The sequence below is a fragment of the Festucalex cinctus genome, chromosome 17, assembly GCF_051991245.1.
Source record: "Festucalex cinctus isolate MCC-2025b chromosome 17, RoL_Fcin_1.0, whole genome shotgun sequence".
In the NCBI taxonomy this organism is placed as follows: domain Eukaryota; kingdom Metazoa; phylum Chordata; class Actinopteri; order Syngnathiformes; family Syngnathidae; genus Festucalex; species Festucalex cinctus.
In genome coordinates this window covers 13,226,152-13,245,836 of record NC_135427.1, presented here as the reverse complement: position 1 = coordinate 13,245,836, position 19,685 = coordinate 13,226,152, and the positions used below count along the sequence as shown (strand labels likewise).

Sequence of the window (19,685 nt, the reverse complement as noted above, 5' to 3'; positions counted from 1 at the left end):
ACACTTGACACCAATTAACATGGCTTGTTTGAAGAAAATATTAATTTCACTTTACAGTACTAAAATTCTCAAAACTCAAACTTTTGGACCTCTAACCTATTAGGTTACTAGACACTCAATTGAAGGCAACTTACATATTCATAACCCAAGAACAAAAATCTAAAGACTGCAGTTGAGGTAGTGGAAAGTTTATTTACAGGAAGAAATCCCATGGCATGCACACAGGATTATATACAAAAAAAAAAAAGTCAATCTAATTGCCACAAGAATAGGCGGAGACATTTTACAGATGAAGATTGAAAAGTGTATCATGAACATGAAGCATTACTACCAGAGGGAAAGTAAAAAAAAGAAAATGTGACAAACTGGGAGCTAACGTTTTCTGTAGCAGGTCACAATTTACAAAAACAGTCCAACTTAAACCCGACGACGACAAACAACCCCCCACCCCCCCAACACACACACACAATTTTAAAACACAAAAACAAAAAGTTATGCACGCTCTCCCCTGATTCGCCTGGCCAGTTGGATGTCCTTCGGCATGATGGTCACCCTCTTGGCGTGGATTGCGCACAGGTTGGTATCTTCAAAAAGACCTACCAAGTAAGCCTCGCTGGCCTCCTGAAAGTGCAAGTAAAACAAAGAAACCGTCACCACCGAACAGTTTACTCCCCTTCAACCTGAAAGAAAATTCAACCGACCTGCAGGGCTCCAATGGCAGCGCTCTGGAATCGCAGGTCCGTCTTGAAGTCCTGCGCGATCTCCCTGACCAGACGCTGGAAAGGAAGCTTCCTGATGAGCAGCTCCGTTGACTTCTGGTACCGACGGATCTCACGCAGGGCGACGGTGCCAGGCCTGGTAAAAGAAGAGACTCTTAACACCCTTGCATTTTGTTTTTATGTAAAAAATAAATAAAATAAAAAAAAAGGGGACTTTCTTTGTACCTGTATCTGTGAGGCTTTTTGACCCCACCGGTGGATGGCGCGCTCTTCCTGGCGGCCTTAGTGGCCAGCTGCTTCCTGGGAGCCTTCCCTCCGGTGGATTTACGAGCGGTCTGCTTGGTACGAGCCATTAGTCACTGGTTTAACTAAAAAAATAAAATAATAATAATAATAATCAAATGAGAATACAGAAAACCAGGTTAAACATCAATTACTTTGGATGGGGAAAATAAAAATAATGGCGCCAATTGAATCATTGAGTTCCCGCGACCAAAATAAGCGCGAACACACGTTGCGCAAAAACAGTCACTAACCGTAGACAATTACAAGTAAATGTGGGTTAGGTATAAAGGTTAAGCTCATAAAAGCAGTGGCACCATTAAACTACTCGAGGTAGTCACGCACGTTCCGTCCTGAGTCAACGTTTCGCTTTCAAGTGAGCAAAATGGCGCCATGTAGCCATATCAAAGGGAATTTTTGTTTTAATTCAAAAATCCACTCCCTTCACATACGCAATATAGTCTATATCAAAGCCTCCTCGCATTTAAAACAAAGTTTGAGTAGGCGCGTTTTAATGGGCCGTTTTTAAAACAAAGTTAGCTTTAGCTTCGATGCTAGTTGCTATGGCGCGCACCGTACTGTTGACAAAAGACATACTACAGATTAGTTAAGAATATAAACACGTAAAACGGACAATTAAATATTACATTAAAACGATAACGCAATTTAAAAAGGGCGAGAGCGTATGCAAGTTCACTTACGTTTGTCTACCTTCCGAAAAGCTGACTTGTGCCTCGTCCGTTGACGTCGATACACTGCTGTGCTGTCTGCTGTTCAATGTCCACAAGCACAGGATTTATAGCATCATAGTACCCGCCTTTGAACCTCGTAGCCGAAATATGATTGGCTGAAAGGACGAACGACCCCGCCCTTCCAAACGTTTCCTTTCATTTCATATTAAAAAAAATTATTACAACGATACTTAATGATACTTTTTCATGCACAATGTTATGTGTGTGTATAAGATGTCATTTAAAAAAAAATACACATTTTGTAATCTAAATTCATCTACAAAGCCATTATTTATTTATTTATTTACTGTGTACACGATTTAAATGTGTACACTGACCTGTATGGCGCCATTACATGATTACTTGCCATACCTTATTGTTTTTGTTTGGTTTGCTAACCACTAGCGTTAAAACGCTTCACGTGTTATCGTACAGGTTAAAAAATGTTAATGAACCATGAACCGTTATGCCTTATTTAGTTCGTTATTTACCCTTTTCCCCCTCTTTGGTTTCCTGACAAGTAGTTTCTCAATCCTCGATGGCTTGTAGCCGAATTTGTGAAAAATACAGAATAAAAGTAACCGATTTTTTATTTTTTTTGTTTAAAAAATAATTCTGACCGAACATTTGGGTCACATAAACATGATCCAGGCAAGCAAAAAAAAAAGAAAAAGTAAACAAAATAAAACAAAACAAAACAAACAAAAAACAGGCGGAAGTTTTCCGTTGCAGAAATGTTCCTTCACGGACGTTGTTTGACGTGACACCCGTGGTAAGTTTCATGCGGCTTCGAAAATCTAAATGTTTTAAAGCGTGTTTTTAAAATAACATTTTCGTGTTTAACTGAGTATTAGTCGAGATGAACACATTGTTGTAACCATTTCCTACAAGTCATTATCGGTGAGAAAATGGTGCTCATACGCATACTGTAGGTAGTAGACTGTCAGTCACCTAACGAGATTCGTGTCTTCTGCTCAGTTGCAGTCATAAGTCATGAAATATGCACATCTACTTGTGTTTTGAACAAGTATTGATAATAAATGTATGTGTGTATTTACTTTAAACAGATGCTGAAGTCACATAAATTACCAAACACTTCTGAACTCACAGTCACAACAACTTCAAAATAAAAAGAAAAAAATCCCCAAAGATTGAAAAGAATCATAAATACCGGACAAAACCTCAACCTTGACGCAGGTGGAGCCAACATGGCAGCGGAGGCGTCAGGAATCCAAGATGACAGTTCATCTACTTTGCCCGAGGTTCGTACACTGCATGAACAGCCTGCACAGTCAAAAACAAAGAAAAAGAAGAAATCTGGAAAGAAAAAGGCAACTGGTATCACTGAGGCACCTCAAGAGACAAGTGCAACAGAAGGAAGTCAAGAAGCTGAGAGTACAGAGTTGGTTCGTATTTGCTGAAAATTTTTACATCGAAATAGTCGGCACCAAGCAATTCATTGTGTCGACTTGATGTGATTGTGTCATTCAGAGTGCAGAAGAGCAGTTTAAAAGGCAACTGGACTGGTGTATCGAGCAGCTGGAACTGGGGATGAAGTTACAGAAGGCCACACCAAAGCAGAGTTAGTATTAGATAGATTGTATTGGATGGATGGATATATATATATATATAAGTAAATTCTTTGCAGGGGAGGACGCATCTCATGCACTCAAAACACTGCGCAGCTCCAAAGCTCCTCTGGTCAAGAAGCGGCAGGTGATGAGGACCATGGCGGGAGACTACAGGAAAAAAATGGAAGAAGAGAAGAGCAAGCAGTTCAAACTCATCCAAAATGGTGGATGATACGTAACATGACCTTTGTGTGACGGTACATAACAGCCGTTTGATTATTTCCCTCCCTCTCTTTCTTACCAGAACTTACATCCGCTCGGGTCAAAATGAAGTCGGAGTCATCTAAAAAATCAGTTTTTCATCGGAGAGCTGAAACCAAAGAGATGCGGGCCGTGGAGGAGAACCGGACGCCAGCTGAAGTTCCGGAGGCAAAACCGAAGGCTTGTCCAGAAACGTCTGCCTTTGTGTTCACGGCGTCAAAAGAGGAGTTTCGCTTCAACTTTTTATAATTTTGGTCTGTTGTAAACTATGTCGGATTGTCCAATTTAAATAGTTTATCCTAGTGTTGTAAACTGATTTTTATTATTTTTTTAAATGAGTTAAGCTAATATTACAACAGAAAAAAAAAGTGTATGTTTTTAACACATTAGATGGGATTTTTTTTTTTTTTAAGAAATGCCAGAAGCTTTTTATTTTATTTTATTTTTTTAATTTAAGGCTGGCACGACAAAATGTATTCACCACAAATAATTCTTGGAGATGACATCACCAAACAATTTTACTAAATAATGCCATGAATGGGTAATATCTTGCTTCTCAATCTGTTGTGCCATTGTCATGCTTCACATTCCTCCATGTTGGTACAACTATATTTTCACCTTGTAAATCCCCAATATCTTTGTCACTCAGTTCCGATACGATACCTCTCACCATTTACAATATTTTTTTATATAAAAACTGTCATCATTCACAAATTTTGAAAATAGTAGTGAGTGTATTTTGAAAAACTAAGGTAGAGAAAGTGCAGATCTCGTTTTAAATGGAGGGATTAAAAACAAAAAAAGGGGCCAAAATAGTAAATATTCAGACTTAAACCAAAACAAAACTTATAAAAGAACCTAATGAATTACACTAGATAAAACGACGACGTACAGAATATATTAATGCAATCTATTTATTTTATTAATATGGCACAGCATTTTAAATATTCGTCAATAACTCAGAATGCATATAAGTACAGTAATAAAACGTCACTTCCGTTAAACATGAAGAACCGGAAGAGGCGGGGTTTCGTAGTTTAGCACAACTTTAAACGATGAGAAAAGTTCGAGCCGCGAGAAACAAAATAAAACATTTTTTTGTCATTACTTTGGCTGTATTACATACTTTAATATAAAGTTAGACCACTGAAGAGTTAAGCCGTTACTAGGTAGGTGACAAACTATTTAAAAACGAAGTTTAAGCTAGCTAAAGTACCTAACTTGGACTCAGAACCTCAAACACTTAGCAAAAGCTGTTGTCGAGGTTTCCATTTGGCTTCTTTTTTTAAAATTTTTTATTTATTATTTTTTTTGGAAACACTGACAAAAAAAGACAATGTCGGAGCTTAGCGACGAGGCAAGCGAGTCCGAGCAGTTGGGCGTCAGTCTCTCCCTATGGCTGGGAGAGTCCCTGATGAGCGCCGAGGAGCTGGACGTCCCTCTGGACTTGCACACCGCTTGCTCCATCGGACAGTACGACGTGGTGGCAGAATGCATCAAAAGGTGACCACGCTCACGTCTGCTACTTGGTTATTGTAGCACAAGACCTCTAAAACTTATTATATGCTACAAATTCACCAGTTCCTCAATCAGTAAAGTTAGCAAGTGGCTAAAACTGTCTGTTGTGTTTCTCCAGGCGTGAGGTGGACCTGAACGGGAAGAACGTGGGAGGATGGACGCCCCTGATGTACGCGTCGTACATTGGCCACGACAACATCGCCAACCTCCTGCTGGAGGCCGGTGTGAACGTCAACGCCACCACGGCTAAAGGACAGACCCCTCTGATGCTGACTGCCAGCTGTGGGAATGAGAGCATCGCCTACTTTCTGCTCCACGTACAAAACTGACCTTGAATTGATTTTTTAATTGTTTTGTGCCCCTTTTGATCACGCCTAAGTGAAAACATGTTCCTTCTGGTTCCAAAAGCAAGGTGCTGAGTTGGAAGTGAAAGACTGTCGTGGCTGGACGGCTTTGTTCCATTGTACGAGCACAGGTCACCAGCAGATGGTGAAGTTTCTGCTTGATAACAACGCGGATGCAAATGTCAGGTACAAATTTGTTGATTCAGTGGGATACATTCACTAATTACCATACAGAATCCCCCTTGTTATGACGCCATTCTTGGTTTTTGGCCCCGCTATACTTTCCCACAGAGAGCCTGGGTCTGGATTTACTCCCCTGATGGAGGCTGCCGCCTCTGGACACGAAATCATCGTTCAGTACTTGCTCGATCACGTGAGGACCTTATGTAGTCTGTTGTCACACTGGGACCTTAAAAATGTTCTGATTGGTTGTTATGGCCGTAATGTCATGTTCATTCGACAAGTGACAAAATGGCCGCCCCTTGAGATGGATGAAAAACAGCTGGAGTTTTCCATGTCATTTGAAAATTCTACGACATTGTGATGTCAAATTGAGTTTGATTAATTATTGACTCCTGCTCTTATGTTTGTTGATTACACTTGACAGAAGGTGAAAGCAGACGAGCGCAACGCCAAAGGAGAGACGGCCCGAGCCCTCGCCATGTTATACGGTTACACCAAAATCGCCAGCCTCATTGACTCGCGCTCGCCGAGGAACAAAGCAGGTAGCGGCGTCAATGGCACTTGAGTTCATTTCAATGAGGAAACTTCCACTGAACAAATGAAAATTGGTATTTGTGGTCAGGACACTTTGAAGACCTGAGCTCCTCCGAGGATTCCGACAGCGCCCCGCCGAGGTCGCGAGCGAGCCGCAGCCGAGCCAAAGGCGTCAGCATCCACGACGGGCCCCAGGCCATTGCCAAGTTCCGAGTTGGAAGCGCCGGCCGGACTGGAGGAACCACCGGTAAAAGCCGTGTTGAGACGATGACGCTTTATGTGCAGGCTGCCATTTTGTTTTTGTTGTTTTATGTCAGAGCCTCGCGCCGCGACATTCGGCAACATCGGCGAACAGAGCGACGGCATCCGCTATCGCGACGTGACCTCGCCCATCAACGAGCTGGACGGGCAGAGCAACAGCAGCAGAGGTCAGAGGTCATCTGCTGTGGGGGGGGGTCAATGCGGGTGATATTGCGGTGCAGTCGTTGAGTATCAAAAGCTGTGCGCAGACGAGAGTCCGTTCTTCGACCACGACATGCCCACCATGAGGAGCAGCAGTAGTAGCAGCGAAGGTTTGCCTCACGTGATCGGCTGGGAAGGTTCCGTGGAGAGCAACGAGGTGAGCCAAAACGCTAAGCAACCCGTCCGCAACCGACGTCATGTCCTCATCTCTCTCACCAACGGCAGGACTCGGACCAGTGCAAAAAGAGTAGCTCGCGTCGCCTAACCAAAGCTCATCACTCCAAAGGAAAAAGTCGCCACGGCGGCAACGACGCGTGCTCGCATGTTGCCGCATCCTACAGTGGTCCAAAGGCACGTCTGCGTTTTGTTTACTTCTGTTGAGAGTTAAAATGTCTGACCTTTTAATTCTTGTAGGATCTGGCCGAATTCCTGGAACAACTCGGCTTCTCGAAGTACTTGCCTTTACTTGAGGAGCAAGACATCGATCTACGTATATTTCTCACCCTGACCGAGAATGACCTCAAGGAGATTGGCATCACGTAAGGGCCTGCTTAAAGGCACGGTCTTCCGTTTTCACTCAGGAAAATGCACTATATAAATACAGGATGTATACACATTAACTCCTTCTAAATCTACCCTCTGGACTTCTGTTAATGTGTGGTGGTGATTTTTTTTTTCCTAAACCCCCACCCGCCCCCAGCCTGTATTTTGCCATTTTGTGTTAGTTTTGTCAACAGTGGGACGTTACTGTGGATAGACAGTTGTTTACCCATCCAGCCAGTACAACAATAATATATGTAATATGTTTAGTCATATTTATGATCGAAAGGTTACGTTCAGCAACAGGTGCAATTTTCGGAAATGTCAGCTATAAATTACAACACATGGTAAAATTCTTGTTGTACAAGCCTTTATAGGTCAAACATTAAAAACAAATAAAAGTATCTTAAAAAAACTAATGTGTTAGAACAAAAGTGAAGACATTTTTTTTAAATCAGCATTTATGTTTCATAAAGCCACCTGATTAAAATTTGTTGTTGACCAGTGTAATCTAATTGTAATGCCTTTATTAAGATACACCATTAATTAATTAATCTGTATTACAATAAACAATATCAGATTTATTATACATAAACGTTTTGGTCTTGTAGGTTAGACTTACGCTAAATGGTGCAATTAAAGAATAATAAATAGGGAGCGCAAAAAATTCAGTATTTTATGGACAATACTCGTAATCCAAGTTTTTAAAGAAGAATACCATACCTTGGGGTTTTCCAGGTTGTTTGGGCCAAAGCGCAAGATGACGTCCGCTATCGCGAGATGGCACAGCAGCGCTCGACCTCCCAGTGACGCACTGGAGCAGTCTTACGCCGACCAGCTGGAGGCCGAGATGCAGGAGATGGCCATTCAGCTGCACAAAGTAACACTGAAAACACCGCACTTATATTGGGACACGCTAAAAAAAAATAAAAATACAAATAAAAAATATATACAACTCACCTTGTCCTTTTGTGCTCCACGTCAGCGGTGCGAGGAAGTGGAGGGCCTGCAGAGTCAGGTATCGCAAGAGAAGGAGCTGCGCACGGTGATGGAGGGATGCCTGATCGAGGACAAGATGGCCTGGAGGAGGGTGCATGGCGAGCTGGTGGAGAACCACCGGCTGACCCAGGACATGAGCGGCACCTTGGCCAAGGCCCGAGCGTGTCGCTCGGAACTGCTCGCCTTGTTGAACGATGCTCAGAGCAAAAGCGACGCAGGTGAGCGGTGGGAAAAAGACAGTTTTGTATCGCCGTGTCCAATTTGCATGATCAAGTGTCCTGTCATTTTCCTAAGTGAAATGGAAATTTGAGTTCTTGTGAACAACAACAATGTAAATATTAGTCACATAAACTATTGTACATCTTCATGTAACATTTCTGTTTTTATTTGATGAGCCTTATGAAATTTTATTTTGCAGCTGCCGGGTTCCCGACAAACGCGTCCGAGCTTGTGAAGAAACTCAACTTGTACGATGAAGAACTGGGTAAGACTCAAATGAAGTCGCATAGCTAGAACGCGTTCAGTGTCGACTCCTCTGATGCCAACCGTTTTCATCCTAACAGCGGACACCTTACAAACGGTGCTTCAGAGTCTGAGGCGACTGAGCGCTCCTGAAAAAGTGGCCGACAGCTGGGAAAGGCCTTAATCTTTCCAGGTCAGTCGTTATCAAACGTATGGAAAAATGATCACTTTTTTTAATTTTTAATAATGGAATTATTTGCTAATTTGTTATCTGCTCATCATCACAGTGGCTTCTACAGTTAATGACGGAGGGTGAGATGACCACCCTAAACTATGTCGAGGGAGACCAAGCCAGATGCAGCCCACCCGATGGACGGGAGCTTGCCAGATGTGGCCGATGCCCGGGGGCTCCGTGACAAGCAGGATAGAAGGGGGTGGGGGAGACACGTGACCCTCGTGTTGGTCAATGTGGTTCTCGACGGTGGGGGGCAAAGGATGGCCCGCGCGCCACACACAGCCCAGCTCTGTTCTTTAATCTCCCCTACTGAGGATTTGTAGTACAGTGTCAAGTTAGTGCCTTCATTGTGCCATTTTCTTCCTCTATTTTCTATAGCACATTTTCACACAAAAATAAATGAGTAAAATTTCATGTCATAAACAATTCCACATAAAATACAAAAATATTAGGCAAATAAACCAATTTATATTATGATATGGTGAATTTAATGACTAAATTGTAATTTAAAAAAACATTTATTTTATTAAATAATTGGTAATCAAGAACATTTAAGAATACTGTTATTTTATATTTAACAATAAAAAGTGTAAAACTATTTTACACTTTTAAAACAATAACATTTTTAAAACAAGCATCAATTTTGTAATTAAAATAATGCATAAATTGAATACCCCATTTCAAAATCACTTTGACTAATTGGTTAATGATCATTAAAATAATTTAGTAAAATACAAAACAAAAAAACTAAAACTAAAATGTAGAGGCTTAATGATGTAGCAACTAAGCAATACAATTTCAAAATAAACGGTAATTGTTTAATTGTTTTAAAAACATGATACTTATGTTAGTTTTTTTTTTCACCCCCACCTCATCTACGAATGAGCTTGCCCATCTGTGCATGTTAAAAAAATGCTGTGGTTTTGTAAATGTCCTGCTGAATGTTTTTTTTTTTTTCTTATTGTGAAAGTATTGTAAATTAAAAATGAAAATTATTTCCAATTATTGACTCTTCATTTTACTGCTATTTAAAATTGCTCAATGCTAATGTTTATAGTAAGTATCAAGTAACATGTTTGAAATATAATCCTACCATATTGATGCTGTAGTATTAAAAAAAAAAAAAAGTACGCCAAATACTTCCCAGATGCACTTAAATGCAAAAGTATTCACAATGCTTTACTTTTTCCACATTTATGTTGTAGCCTTATTCTAAAAATAATTTAAAAAAAATCCAAAAACATTGACTCCAAATCAAAAGTTTGCCATTCAAACGTGTATTGCTTAGTTGCATAGAAAGTTGCAAGTTCAGACAGCTGTCGATTCTGCTCTTCTTATACAAAGGGACTTGAAAAATGAGATGTCAAATGTGCAGTTGTCTGAATAAAAATATCCTTAAATCACATCTGCTTATATACAAATCCAAACATTCAAGTACAAGCACAATCACACTTTGTTGATTGTTCCTTCAGTCTTAACATGAAAGGCAACCAAAGCACCAGGCGTTCTCCACAAACTGAGAAATGCCTCCAGTAAAAAGGAAGGATGAGGTCTTATTGGCGTGTGTGCACGCATGATTAATCACTGACCCCCGTCGGCGTTGACCTCAGGTGTACTCACACAGATGTCCGCATCCGGCGGGGCAGTGCGGGCTGCTCTTCAGCCAGTTGATGACGTGCTCCAGGTGGCCGCCGTGACTGCAGCCCTGACACCACACAAACAGTCCCTTGACCACGTGGTGGCACACTGCGCACACGCTGGCGCACTGGCGGCACCTGCGCAACGCAAACGACCTCGTTTCAGAAACGGGCTCACGATCCCGTTTCTCAAAGCGTATTTTTTGTTCATCTGTTTACGCCGCACCTGTCGCAAATCCAGCCCCTGTTGTTCATGGGCCGCTTGCAGTTGCTGCAGTTGATGTGCAGCGTGGTGGAGGTCTGATTCAGGCAGGTGATGGCGCTGCACGTGCTCAACTTGATCACCTCGTTGGACACGTTCCACAACTCGAAGCGCTGCAGCAGGTCGATGTAGGACATGTACCAGTGCTCCTATAAATCGCAAAGTGTGATTCCGCCGACCTGAATATGATGACTGGATAGCCGATACATGTCCGTGCAAGCCGGTGAAGCCACAGGGCGGCCATCTTGCTACTCCCACCTCGCTAGCAGCCCACTTGTATTAACTATACAGTATACGTACAGATGAGACATATACAGTTCGTAGGCAGTTAGAATAAGGCCGGAGGAGGGGTGGGAGGTTTTTGCCGGGGTGGTCACTATTTTTTAACAAGTTAAAAAAACAAAAAACAAGTATGTGCTGCTTTGAAGACCCCGTTTTTTCTTTTATCGCTCAGTTCCTTAGACCGCAAAATTAGATTTGGAAGAGCCATTTTTTGTTGAATTACATTACTGTATAATTAATTAATTCTTGAATTAAAAAAAATATACAACTTTCCTCCTTCACTTATTTAGCCCATTATACCAATAAAAAGTTAATATTTTGTCTATAATTAATTTGATACTTTCATTATTTTTCACATACAATTAGTACCTTTAAAAACACATTTTGCAACTTGCTGTCTGAAATCTGACTGAAAATGACATCACAAGGGCTCAGGTGAGCTGTGATTGGTTATCTTGTGATGTCATTTTCATTCGACAGCAAGTTGCAAAATGTGTTTTTAAACGTACTAATTGTACATGAAAATTGATGAAAATATCAAATTTATTATAGGCAAAATATTAATGTTTGACTGCCAAAAATGGCTAAATAAGTAAAGTAACCCTTTAAGAGTAAATCATGCTGTTCCTACTTAGTAGGAAATATAAATATTCTTCAATTTCGAAACTGTAAATGTATAGCATCGTATGCCGAGAAGCGTTTCTTGGTAGTATGGCCGTCTCGCGACTTCAAAAGTCTTGGCCCATTGGCTATCCAATCATATATTCAGATCAGCAGTGCATTCAAAGCTGGGAAACTATTCACAAGGAGGAGCCAGTGAGAGAATATTGGCCTTTTTTTAATTTCTTAAAGTTGTCAATATTTTTGGATTGGATGAGGAGGGCTTTAAGGGGTAACTATCAACATATAATTGAACAGAGCAATGTATTTAATCAAAAATTGGGGGGGGGGACTGGACTCAAGATTGATCCCAGAGGAACACCTCAAGCAAATCAGAGCCTTCACCTGCGTCAGGTCATCAATCTCTTTCCGGATGCGCTCCCCCAAGACGATGAGCACCGACACGGCCATCTGCACGTCGCCTTTCTCGGCGTAGTAGCCCAGCATCTCGCGCACGATGGGGCAGAAGAAGCTGGCGGGCAGGTCGGGCGTGAAGAGCGGCTGCGAGATGGAGATGAGCGAGAAGGACTCGATGGGCGTCAGGCACGTGACCTCGGCCTCGTTGCCGCTGACGTGCGGCGAGTCCGCCTTGTCCTGCTGAAGGTGCTCGGGTGCCGACGGGTTGTCCAGGATGTCGTGGCGCAGCTGGAAGGCCTCCTGGGGGAGCGTGCATTCCTGTTCCTCTGCTAGGACCCAACACGTACACGTGAGCGTGTAGAACTGCATTTTCGAGAGTCGTGTAATAAAATATTTCCTTCCATCTGGGATAATCACCGAGTACGAATTTGTGACTGACCCGTTTGGTTGTCATGTTCCATCGAGTAAAGATCGTCGTCATCCAGCTCGGCGTCGCCAAACATGTACTCGGCTTGGCCCTCGCTGCCTTCCGTCTCCTCGTTTTCTGAAGGAAAATCCCGCAAAAATTTGGCTTTTCAAAAAAAAAAAAAAATTGTGAACGTTCCTTCTCACCTTCATTATTATTGCTGATATTTTCAGCTTCCAAGTGGATATTGTCCGGTCTGGTGTCGCTTTTGTTGCGCTCCAGTCTGCCCTCGTTGCCCATGCCGGATCCCATCTCCTTCATACTGAAGCTGACCACGTCGAGGTAGTTTGTTGCCTCAATTAGTGGATATGAGCAACAAAAAGAATTGTTGTAACGTAGACGTACCTGTTCATTAGCGGTAAGGTGCCAAGTTTACTGAGGTGGTTGGGACCAGGAGTGGTGATGTTTGCTGGGTCAGAGAACATGATCCTCAGCATGGTCCACGTTGTGGAAACCTGTAAAAGAGTCAAAATTAGCTCTGTCGAAGTGTGTAAAGTATCGAGTATTTTTCTCCACTAGGGGTTGCCATCCTCACATTCTACTCAAGTGTCGTAGATTTTGAAGTTTTAAAAGGCGGGGCCAGGCCCGGTGAGTGACGTGGGTGCCAGCAAATGCATTGGCTGGCGGTTAACTGGCTAATGCAGGCATCTGCAGCCTGTGGCTCTTAATTAGTACAAACTATTTTACATGTGTATCTTGATATTTGTTAGATAAAATATTCTTTAAATGAATTCATTATTTAGATATAAGAAAAAAAAAAATTGTCATTTTTATGTTGTCAGGAAAAGAGATCTGAAAGGTAGATGTTTTAAAAATTACCTAAAATGCAAAAATAAATAAAAAAGTGGCAATTAAATGTCCAAAAAGAGGTATAGCAGAAAATGACCATAAAATGTCCATAAAATGTCTGAAAATTAAATGAAACTGAATGAAAATGAACTAGGGAAAAAAATGCAAAACAAAAGAAGAAATTCTGATGCAAAATTCTCAAAAAGTCATAAAATGTATTTTAATAGAAAGCAGAAAATGTTTATAAAGCAAAACCAACAACAGCAAAAAAAAAACAAAAAAAAAAATTGCCAAAAAAAGTCAAGAAATTAGATTTTTAAAAAACATGAAATAAAATGTAACAAATAAATGTCCGACTCCAAAAACCAAATTAAAAAAAAAATCCTGAAAATTACCATAAAATGTCCACAAAATTGCCATAAATGCCAGAAAACTGATAGCAAAAGGGTAAAATAAAAGTCAATAAATAGCCATAAAATTCCAAAAAAATCTGACTATAGGTCCATAAAATTGCCAAGAAAAGCCGAAAAATCTGAAAAGTCTGAAAAATTACAACCAAAAAAAAATTGGAAGAGGAAAGGGAGAAGCAAATGAATGTGTCCGTATTGGATGCTGCTGTCATCGTTTTGTGTTGCGGTGCAACTCTAATCAGGGCCCTCAGTCGATTCGACAAATACTAACACACTGTTTCCTTCATGACAATCTTCAAATGTTTTACACAGATTTTTTTTTTTTTATTACTATATTTATTTGGCCTAAAATGCCTGTTTTGACAGCAAAGCTTCATTTTTTTTTTATGACTAGAATTATTCGACAATCTTTCATCCCGAATAGGATTGTCGACAGAGTTTGTCGTACCTGCGGCCTTTTGAGCTCACGGGCCACCTTGGCGTTGTGGTCGCACAGCTCGGCGAAGGGCTTGCCGCCGAGGAGGTAGAGTTGCGCCGTCTTGACGAACCAGTCCATGCGATTGCTGTCCAGGTCGGTCTCGAAGACGCTGAGGGCGCTCGACACGTGCGCAAACTGCTCCGTCGGGTCGGGCTTCTTGAAGAAGAAGATGGGGTAGCGGCGGTCGCCGCCGGGGTACGGCTTCCTGTTGGCGTCGCCGCTGATCAGACTCTCCTTGGCGGCGAAGGCCAGGTCGCCGAACAGACCGAAGCACAGGCCCTCGGGGTTGGCCTTGTCCACGGGCCGCGTGGCGTCCTTGAACATGTGCTGGTAGAGCGTGCTGTCCTTGGAGCCCGAGAGCAGGAAGTGCGGGTCGTGCTGGTGGCGCCACACGATGCCCGTGGTCACGTCCTTGTGCTCCTCGAAGGTGGCGAAGGGGATGAAGGGCCGGCGCACGTCCCACACGTAGATGTTGTGATCCACCATCATGGAGCAGGTGGCCAGGTGGAACTTGCGCTCCGGGCGCCACTTGACTCGCGCCACCGAGGCGATGGTTTGGACGCAGTAGATTTCTTTCGCCCGGTTCGTGGTCATGTCCCACACCTTCACCATTTTATCTCGGCCGCCTGTGGCCAACCAGCCCCTGAAATGGAAGTCAATCAGAATGTTCGTTAGTTAGACCAGGGCTGAGCGACCTTTCCTGTCAAAAGAGCCATTTTAGGCCAAATATATAACAAAATTAGAGCAGCGCCATAACAAAAATTTTCATCATCTACCTTTCGTCTTTGGATTTTTTGTTATTGTACTTTTTCATACATTTTTAGACTTTTACGCCTTTCTGTTAAATTTCTAACATTTTTGGTAATTTTATGGACATATGGACAATTTTATGCTTCCTTTTTTGGGACATTTTATAGATGTTCTGATATTTTGGGCAATTTTGTGGACATGTTATTGTAATTTTGGGGATTGCTCTTTTTTTGACAATTTATAGTTACTTCTTGAACGTCTTCTTTTCTGCCGTTTTTTTTTTTTTTTTTGCAAATCCAAAGACATTTTATGGTAATTTTCTTCCTTTAGACTTTTGTTTTTGGACATTTTAATGTTTACTTTTTGAAAGTTTTCTTATCTGCATTTTAATTCAATTCACTGACATTTTTGGCAATTTCATGGATATTTGATGTTAATTTTCTGCTTTTCCTTTTTAGACATTTTATGACTATTTTTGGACAGTTTTTAAAATAAGTATGTAATAAAAATTATTAATTTCCACTACTACTTTTTTCTTTTCTTTTTTTTTTTTTAAAGAAATCTCTACATGGAGCCACATGTGACCCCAGAACCTACTTCTGTTACTGAAAAACAAAAAAAACAGTTTATTTTACCTGTCATCGGGATGCCAGTCGCAGCAGAACACGGGGCCCGTGTGGGCGGTGAACATTCGCTCGTAGCGGTCGTGCCGTCGAATGTCCCACAGCTGGACGTTTCCGTTCTCAAAAGAAGCGGCGAAAGTGAAATAATCCTTCATGCTGAACTGGACGTCCCGCACACTCTCCGACTGACCTGCAAGACAAAAACGTTAAGTTCCGTTTAATAGAATACCTTGGGAAATATTTCAATGGCATTGGGCAGCAAAGCAAACATGGTGAAGCAGCTCTTAGCTGTTATGCTGCACGCAGATGGAATAAGCAGCCAATTTTTAAATCCAAACGACTATCTTCTACCAGATGCATGTACTGTACGTATTCCCTGCAGCTAACACAGTTCATGTGTAGCTTTAATGCTAATTACCTGAGAACGTGCTAACAGACTCCTTCTTGCGCAGGTCGAAGCATTTCATGAACCCGTCCTGCGAGCCGCTCAGCAACATGTACGCCTCGGTGGGGTGGAAGCACACCTTGTTGACGGTGCGCTTGTGCTCGGTGAACAGCTGGTCCTGCTTGTTGCGGGACGGCTTGCCCAGGTTCCACGTCACCACGGCGCCGTTGGTGGCGGCGGTGGCCAGCAGGTTCTCCTCCACCTGGTGCCACATGACGTCGGCGCAGCTGAGGTTGAGCGAGGGCTTGCGGCCCACGCGCAGATTCAGCTTCTCCGCGAACTGCTCCTCCTCCAGCGCGTAGATCTTGAAGATGTTGCGGCCGGCCACCACCACCTGCGTGGCGTCGCGGCACACGCTGATGGCGTTGGCGGGAGCGTCCAAGTGGCAGAACATGGTTCGACCGCCGACGGCGGCGCTGCCGCCGCTGCTGCCCAGGGCTGTGGTGACGCGGGACATCTTCTCCATGTTCCTACAGAAATCACGGGATTTGGCTAAATACAGTGATATCTTACCGGTTTAAAATTTGATCACCAACGCCACTTAAATTAGTCAACACAAACCCATGGAAATAGATAAGACTGCCAATTAAAAAAACAAAAACAAAAACAAAAAAAAACCACAATTCCACCAGATGGCGACAAAGTAATACTTTTATTGCTTTGGCCTCGGCACCAAAAACTCAAACTCAAGATTTTCAGAAAATAATGGCTAAAAGGGAAAATTAAGTGAATTCATAAAAGAATCTCACAAAAATATGGAGGTTTACTTTCCTTTAATATTTATATTATTTCTGTGATTATTGATAAGTTCATTCTTACGAAAACAAACCAAAAAGACTCAAAAGTTTGTTGGCTCGTGACAAATGGAGCAAATACCTGAAAGAAAGAAAACAAAACAAAACAAAAAAAACAAACAAATACAATTTGTTTTGAATAATGTTGAAAAAAATTGAAATCATTATTGAAATCATACATTTGTGGAAAAATCTGACTTGTTTTTTTGTTCTCAGCCATATTGCAAAGCCGTATGACGCATTTAGTTGAGCAAAAACATGTGCATCAATATCTGTATATATGTGCATCAATATCTGTATTTAAAGACAGTAAATAACAGTATGCATTACCAACTTGGCGAAGAACCGCTGACCTCTTCAACTTTTGCAGTAGCTCAGAATCCACTTCATGCCCTCCCATGAAAGGCAACTTGCTGGAGGCTCTATCACACCAAAAACCAAACAAAAAGTTCAGAATGTTACTTGAACCTTACATTGAACACCATGTCCATGTTCTGCACAATTAATTGTGATAGCCTTCTACTAGGCTCCTTTCTTGTCATACACAAAATGATGTAAACATGATTTCTGTCGTTAATTTACCTTATTCTGTTTTTTTTTTTTTTTTTTTTAAATAGTGACTCAGTTTCGCAACCAAATGCTAAAATAACTACGCTTTTGAAAACTAGCTTGTTTTGTTTTTGTTTCACAGACCTGTTGTTAGTGAAAGCAGTGCAGAGCTGGTAACGACAATGGATAAATAATTTATTTATTCGTCAATTTTCTGTCCTAGGAATTGGGGTAATGGTAGCAAACCCACACAAGAAAAAGTAAACCTATAAACTGAAGCCCAGACTCGAACCCTCAGCCTTATAAATGTGAGGCAAATGAGCTAACCACTTTTCACCATGCCGCTGTAAATATTGTAATTCAACTTAAGTTCCTTCCTGTAAACAAATCATGAAACTCTAGGTTTATGTTATTTAAAAAAAAAGGAAAAAAAAAAAAAAAAAAAAGGGTTTTTTTTTGTGTCTATTCGGTACATTATTATGATTAGGATCCAATTAAAAACGAGTACTCCTGATAATAATAAACCGAACTGTACGTTTGTTGTAATATAACAAACCGACATGTTTGGCCACCTTTTTTTATACTGTCCCACACTTACCTTCATGTTTGGAGTTTGAGGTCCTGTGTCTGGAAATAGCTCAACCCTCTGCATTTCCATAAAGATGGCTGCACTGGGATGCTAATGCTAGCTGGCTAAAACCAGCGAACACACGCGACACTAACCCGGCCTCGCGAGCACTACAAATAAAGACGGAACCGTGAAATTATTAAATTATTTGAGGCGCAAGATAGCAAACAATGGAAGAAAAACACGCGCTAACCTTAGCAATCATGCTCACCGTTTACGTTTGCTAGCATTGCCGGAAATAATAGTGGAACGATACTCTCGCGAGAGTTCGGTCCGAGTCGTGCGGAAACGTCACACAACGATCTTCACTAGGTTTGTGTGAGTTATGCGTGGCCAATTATAGGTTATATTGAGTAAACAAACTTAATTAACAGCGCCGTGATACATTGTGGAGGTCTATGTTGATTTTCAGGCGATGCTGTGAGCTGTTTTGCGGCCATGAGTGGGCTTTTTCAGTGCGAGCATCCAGCCACATGGAGGAGAGTTGACAGTAAATATTGGGATGTTGTGGAAGCCAAAAGCAAGAGCAAAAAACCTGGGAAGCTTCTTCATCTTGACAAGTGGTAATAAATAAATGACTCCAGTGGAAATGTGCATGTGTCAATGAAAGTTATCCGAGTGTTGTGTGCACTCAGGTACCAAGAGGAGCTGCCCACTGTCATCTCAAGCCGAGGTGATGACAAACATGTGACACTTGCAGAGGTGGTCAAGCTGATGGAGTGGAAGCTCACTGTAAGTTTCCCCTCCTGCAATTGAACATATCAACCTGGAACAAAACACACACACACACACAGAGCACCTCAGTTGTTTCCTTGTGGGCAGAGGGGGAAGTTCAGGCCTCGCCTGCAGCAGCTGGCGTCTTCCAACAGCGAGGACGCGGTGGCCAAATGCTCCCGAAAGGCCTTCAGCCTCCTGCCCGACGTGGCTGCGGCCATCACCGAACTCAGCTCGCTGAAAGGAGTCGGTCCGGCCACCGCCTCAGGTCTGTCAGCCCCACCGCATCGCAACATCACAGAAACATTTGGGGTCCTATCAATTTCTAGCAGGATCAGACACATCCGCCCCTAAAACGAGCCATATTGCTAGAAGAAGAAAAAATGCTGTTAAAATGCCAAAAATGTCGTTTTAAAAACAGGCGGCATCCATGTTTTGTTTTTTGTAGCTGTGTTGGCTGCGGCGGCTCCAGATCGGGCGGCATTCATGTCGGACGAAGCCATGGAAAGCGTGCCAGGCCTCAAACCCATCCAGTATACAGCCAAACACTACAAGCTCTACCTGGACAAGATGGTGGAAATGACCAAAAGACTGAACCAAGGTTCACAATTTTGACTTTTAAAGACTTTTTACTTAAACCATACCTCAGCTTTTTGTCTTATGTTCTCTTTCGGACGTCATTTGCTGATCTTTTTTTTTTTTTTTTTTTCCACCCCCTCTTAGCGGACCCTCAGCCTGATTGGACGCCCCAAAGGCTGGAGCGCTGTTTGTGGGCGCTCGCCGTCGCTAAGCAACAGAAGCTCCGGCTTCTTGAGGATCTTGATGTGAAGGGCGGCAGTGCGGCGATGGAAGAGCGTGTGGATGCTGATCACAGAGCAACCAAGAAACTTAAAACAAAATGAAATACATGTGAACTGTTTTTGTACTTTAGTAATAAATGATTTTTCAGAGCATTGTTGTCATTAAACATTTTTTTTTCCCAACGTAACTTGAAACAAGA

The 19,685-nt window shown here is 42.1% G+C and overlaps 5 protein-coding genes across 11 annotated transcripts; 3 read left to right on the top strand and 2 right to left on the bottom strand.

Annotated features, from left to right (window-relative positions):
- Positions 1-172: 172 nt before the first annotated feature.
- h3f3d (H3 histone, family 3D) lies at positions 173-1,784 on the bottom strand. The gene is made up of 4 exons (XM_077502247.1): positions 1,703-1,784; positions 945-1,087; positions 702-855; positions 173-621 (listed from the first exon to the last, which is right to left on the bottom strand). Exons 2-4 carry the CDS (start codon positions 1,070-1,072, stop codon positions 493-495), a joined length of 411 nt encoding a protein of 136 aa, XP_077358373.1. The 5' UTR covers positions 1,073-1,087; positions 1,703-1,784; the 3' UTR covers positions 173-492.
- A 634-nt stretch (positions 1,785-2,418) lies between these two features.
- c17h8orf33 (chromosome 17 C8orf33 homolog) lies at positions 2,419-4,109 on the top strand. 2 transcript variants are annotated; one of them, XM_077502243.1, is made up of 5 exons: positions 2,419-2,504; positions 2,800-3,138; positions 3,224-3,314; positions 3,381-3,527; positions 3,608-4,109. In XM_077502243.1, the coding sequence occupies exons 2-5, from the start codon at positions 2,941-2,943 to the stop codon at positions 3,811-3,813; spliced, it is 642 nt and encodes a 213-aa protein (XP_077358369.1). In that variant the 5' UTR covers positions 2,419-2,504; positions 2,800-2,940; the 3' UTR covers positions 3,814-4,109. The 2 variants fall into 2 exon arrangements, with proteins under 2 accessions (XP_077358369.1, XP_077358370.1); XM_077502244.1 differs by lacking the exon at positions 2,419-2,504 and adding an exon at positions 2,541-2,632.
- A 154-nt stretch (positions 4,110-4,263) lies between these two features.
- Positions 4,264-9,843, top strand: anks3 (ankyrin repeat and sterile alpha motif domain containing 3). Its single transcript, XM_077502227.1, has 15 exons — positions 4,264-5,067; positions 5,201-5,399; positions 5,491-5,612; positions 5,718-5,799; positions 6,034-6,151; positions 6,232-6,390; positions 6,461-6,571; positions 6,653-6,762; positions 6,831-6,956; positions 7,020-7,144; positions 7,884-8,025; positions 8,131-8,362; positions 8,563-8,628; positions 8,708-8,799; positions 8,894-9,843. Exons 1-14 carry the CDS (start codon positions 4,901-4,903, stop codon positions 8,788-8,790), a joined length of 1,842 nt encoding a protein of 613 aa, XP_077358353.1. The 5' UTR covers positions 4,264-4,900; the 3' UTR covers positions 8,791-8,799; positions 8,894-9,843.
- Positions 9,844-10,099: 256 nt separating this feature from the next.
- On the bottom strand, positions 10,100-18,669 carry wdr24 (WD repeat domain 24). Of its 3 annotated transcripts, none has more exons than XM_077502225.1 (11): positions 18,611-18,669; positions 17,125-17,216; positions 15,974-16,470; positions 15,568-15,745; positions 14,153-14,825; positions 12,851-12,960; positions 12,652-12,773; positions 12,479-12,583; positions 12,028-12,368; positions 10,705-10,889; positions 10,100-10,616 (listed from the first exon to the last, which is right to left on the bottom strand). In XM_077502225.1, the coding sequence occupies exons 3-11, from the start codon at positions 16,464-16,466 to the stop codon at positions 10,448-10,450; spliced, it is 2,376 nt and encodes a 791-aa protein (XP_077358351.1). In that variant the 5' UTR covers positions 16,467-16,470; positions 17,125-17,216; positions 18,611-18,669; the 3' UTR covers positions 10,100-10,447. The 3 variants fall into 3 exon arrangements, with proteins under 3 accessions (XP_077358351.1, XP_077358349.1, XP_077358350.1); XM_077502223.1 differs by lacking the exon at positions 18,611-18,669 and adding an exon at positions 17,942-18,080 and having other exon boundaries at positions 17,148-17,216; XM_077502224.1 differs by lacking the exon at positions 18,611-18,669 and adding an exon at positions 17,942-17,998.
- On the top strand, positions 18,019-19,685 carry LOC144004749 (uncharacterized). Of its 4 annotated transcripts, none has more exons than XM_077502242.1 (6): positions 18,019-18,283; positions 18,384-18,534; positions 18,607-18,703; positions 18,794-18,953; positions 19,134-19,286; positions 19,409-19,685. In XM_077502242.1, exons 2-6 carry the CDS (start codon positions 18,410-18,412, stop codon positions 19,585-19,587), a joined length of 714 nt encoding a protein of 237 aa, XP_077358368.1. In that variant the 5' UTR covers positions 18,019-18,283; positions 18,384-18,409; the 3' UTR covers positions 19,588-19,685. The 4 variants fall into 4 exon arrangements, with proteins under 4 accessions (XP_077358368.1, XP_077358367.1, XP_077358366.1 ...); XM_077502241.1 differs by having other exon boundaries at positions 18,019-18,289; XM_077502240.1 differs by having other exon boundaries at positions 18,020-18,283; positions 18,366-18,534.

Excerpts from the sequence above, each read along its gene's own strand:
- anks3 (XM_077502227.1), top strand. The coding sequence starts at position 4,901 with ATGTCGGAGCTTAGCGACGAGGCAAGCGAGTCCGAGCAGTTGGGCGTC. Across the intron at positions 5,613-5,717 it reads AACGCGGATGCAAATGTCAG|AGAGCCTGGGTCTGGATTTA; the intron begins GTACAAATTTGT and ends ACTTTCCCACAG. Across the intron at positions 7,145-7,883 it reads CTCAAGGAGATTGGCATCAC|GTTGTTTGGGCCAAAGCGCA; the intron begins GTAAGGGCCTGC and ends GGGGTTTTCCAG.
- LOC144004749 (XM_077502242.1), top strand. The coding sequence starts at position 18,410 with ATGAGTGGGCTTTTTCAGTGCGAGCATCCAGCCACATGGAGGAGAGTT. Across the intron at positions 18,535-18,606 it reads CTTCTTCATCTTGACAAGTG|GTACCAAGAGGAGCTGCCCA; the intron begins GTAATAAATAAA and ends GTGTGCACTCAG. Across the intron at positions 19,287-19,408 it reads GACCAAAAGACTGAACCAAG|CGGACCCTCAGCCTGATTGG; the intron begins GTTCACAATTTT and ends ACCCCCTCTTAG.
- c17h8orf33 (XM_077502243.1), top strand. The coding sequence starts at position 2,941 with ATGGCAGCGGAGGCGTCAGGAATCCAAGATGACAGTTCATCTACTTTG. Across the intron at positions 3,315-3,380 it reads GAAGGCCACACCAAAGCAGA|GGGAGGACGCATCTCATGCA; the intron begins GTTAGTATTAGA and ends AATTCTTTGCAG. Across the intron at positions 3,528-3,607 it reads GTTCAAACTCATCCAAAATG|AACTTACATCCGCTCGGGTC; the intron begins GTGGATGATACG and ends CTTTCTTACCAG.
- wdr24 (XM_077502223.1), bottom strand. The coding sequence starts at position 17,194 with ATGGGAGGGCATGAAGTGGATTCTGAGCTACTGCAAAAGTTGAAGAG. Across the intron at positions 12,961-14,152 it reads GTGAGCTCAAAAGGCCGCAG|GTTTCCACAACGTGGACCAT; the intron begins GTACGACAAACT and ends ACTCTTTTACAG. Across the intron at positions 12,369-12,478 it reads GGAACATGACAACCAAACGG|CAGAGGAACAGGAATGCACG; the intron begins GTCAGTCACAAA and ends GTTGGGTCCTAG.
- h3f3d (XM_077502247.1), bottom strand. The coding sequence starts at position 1,072 with ATGGCTCGTACCAAGCAGACCGCTCGTAAATCCACCGGAGGGAAGGCT. Across the intron at positions 856-944 it reads AAAAAGCCTCACAGATACAG|GCCTGGCACCGTCGCCCTGC; the intron begins GTACAAAGAAAG and ends TTCTTTTACCAG. Across the intron at positions 622-701 it reads CTGCCATTGGAGCCCTGCAG|GAGGCCAGCGAGGCTTACTT; the intron begins GTCGGTTGAATT and ends TTGCACTTTCAG.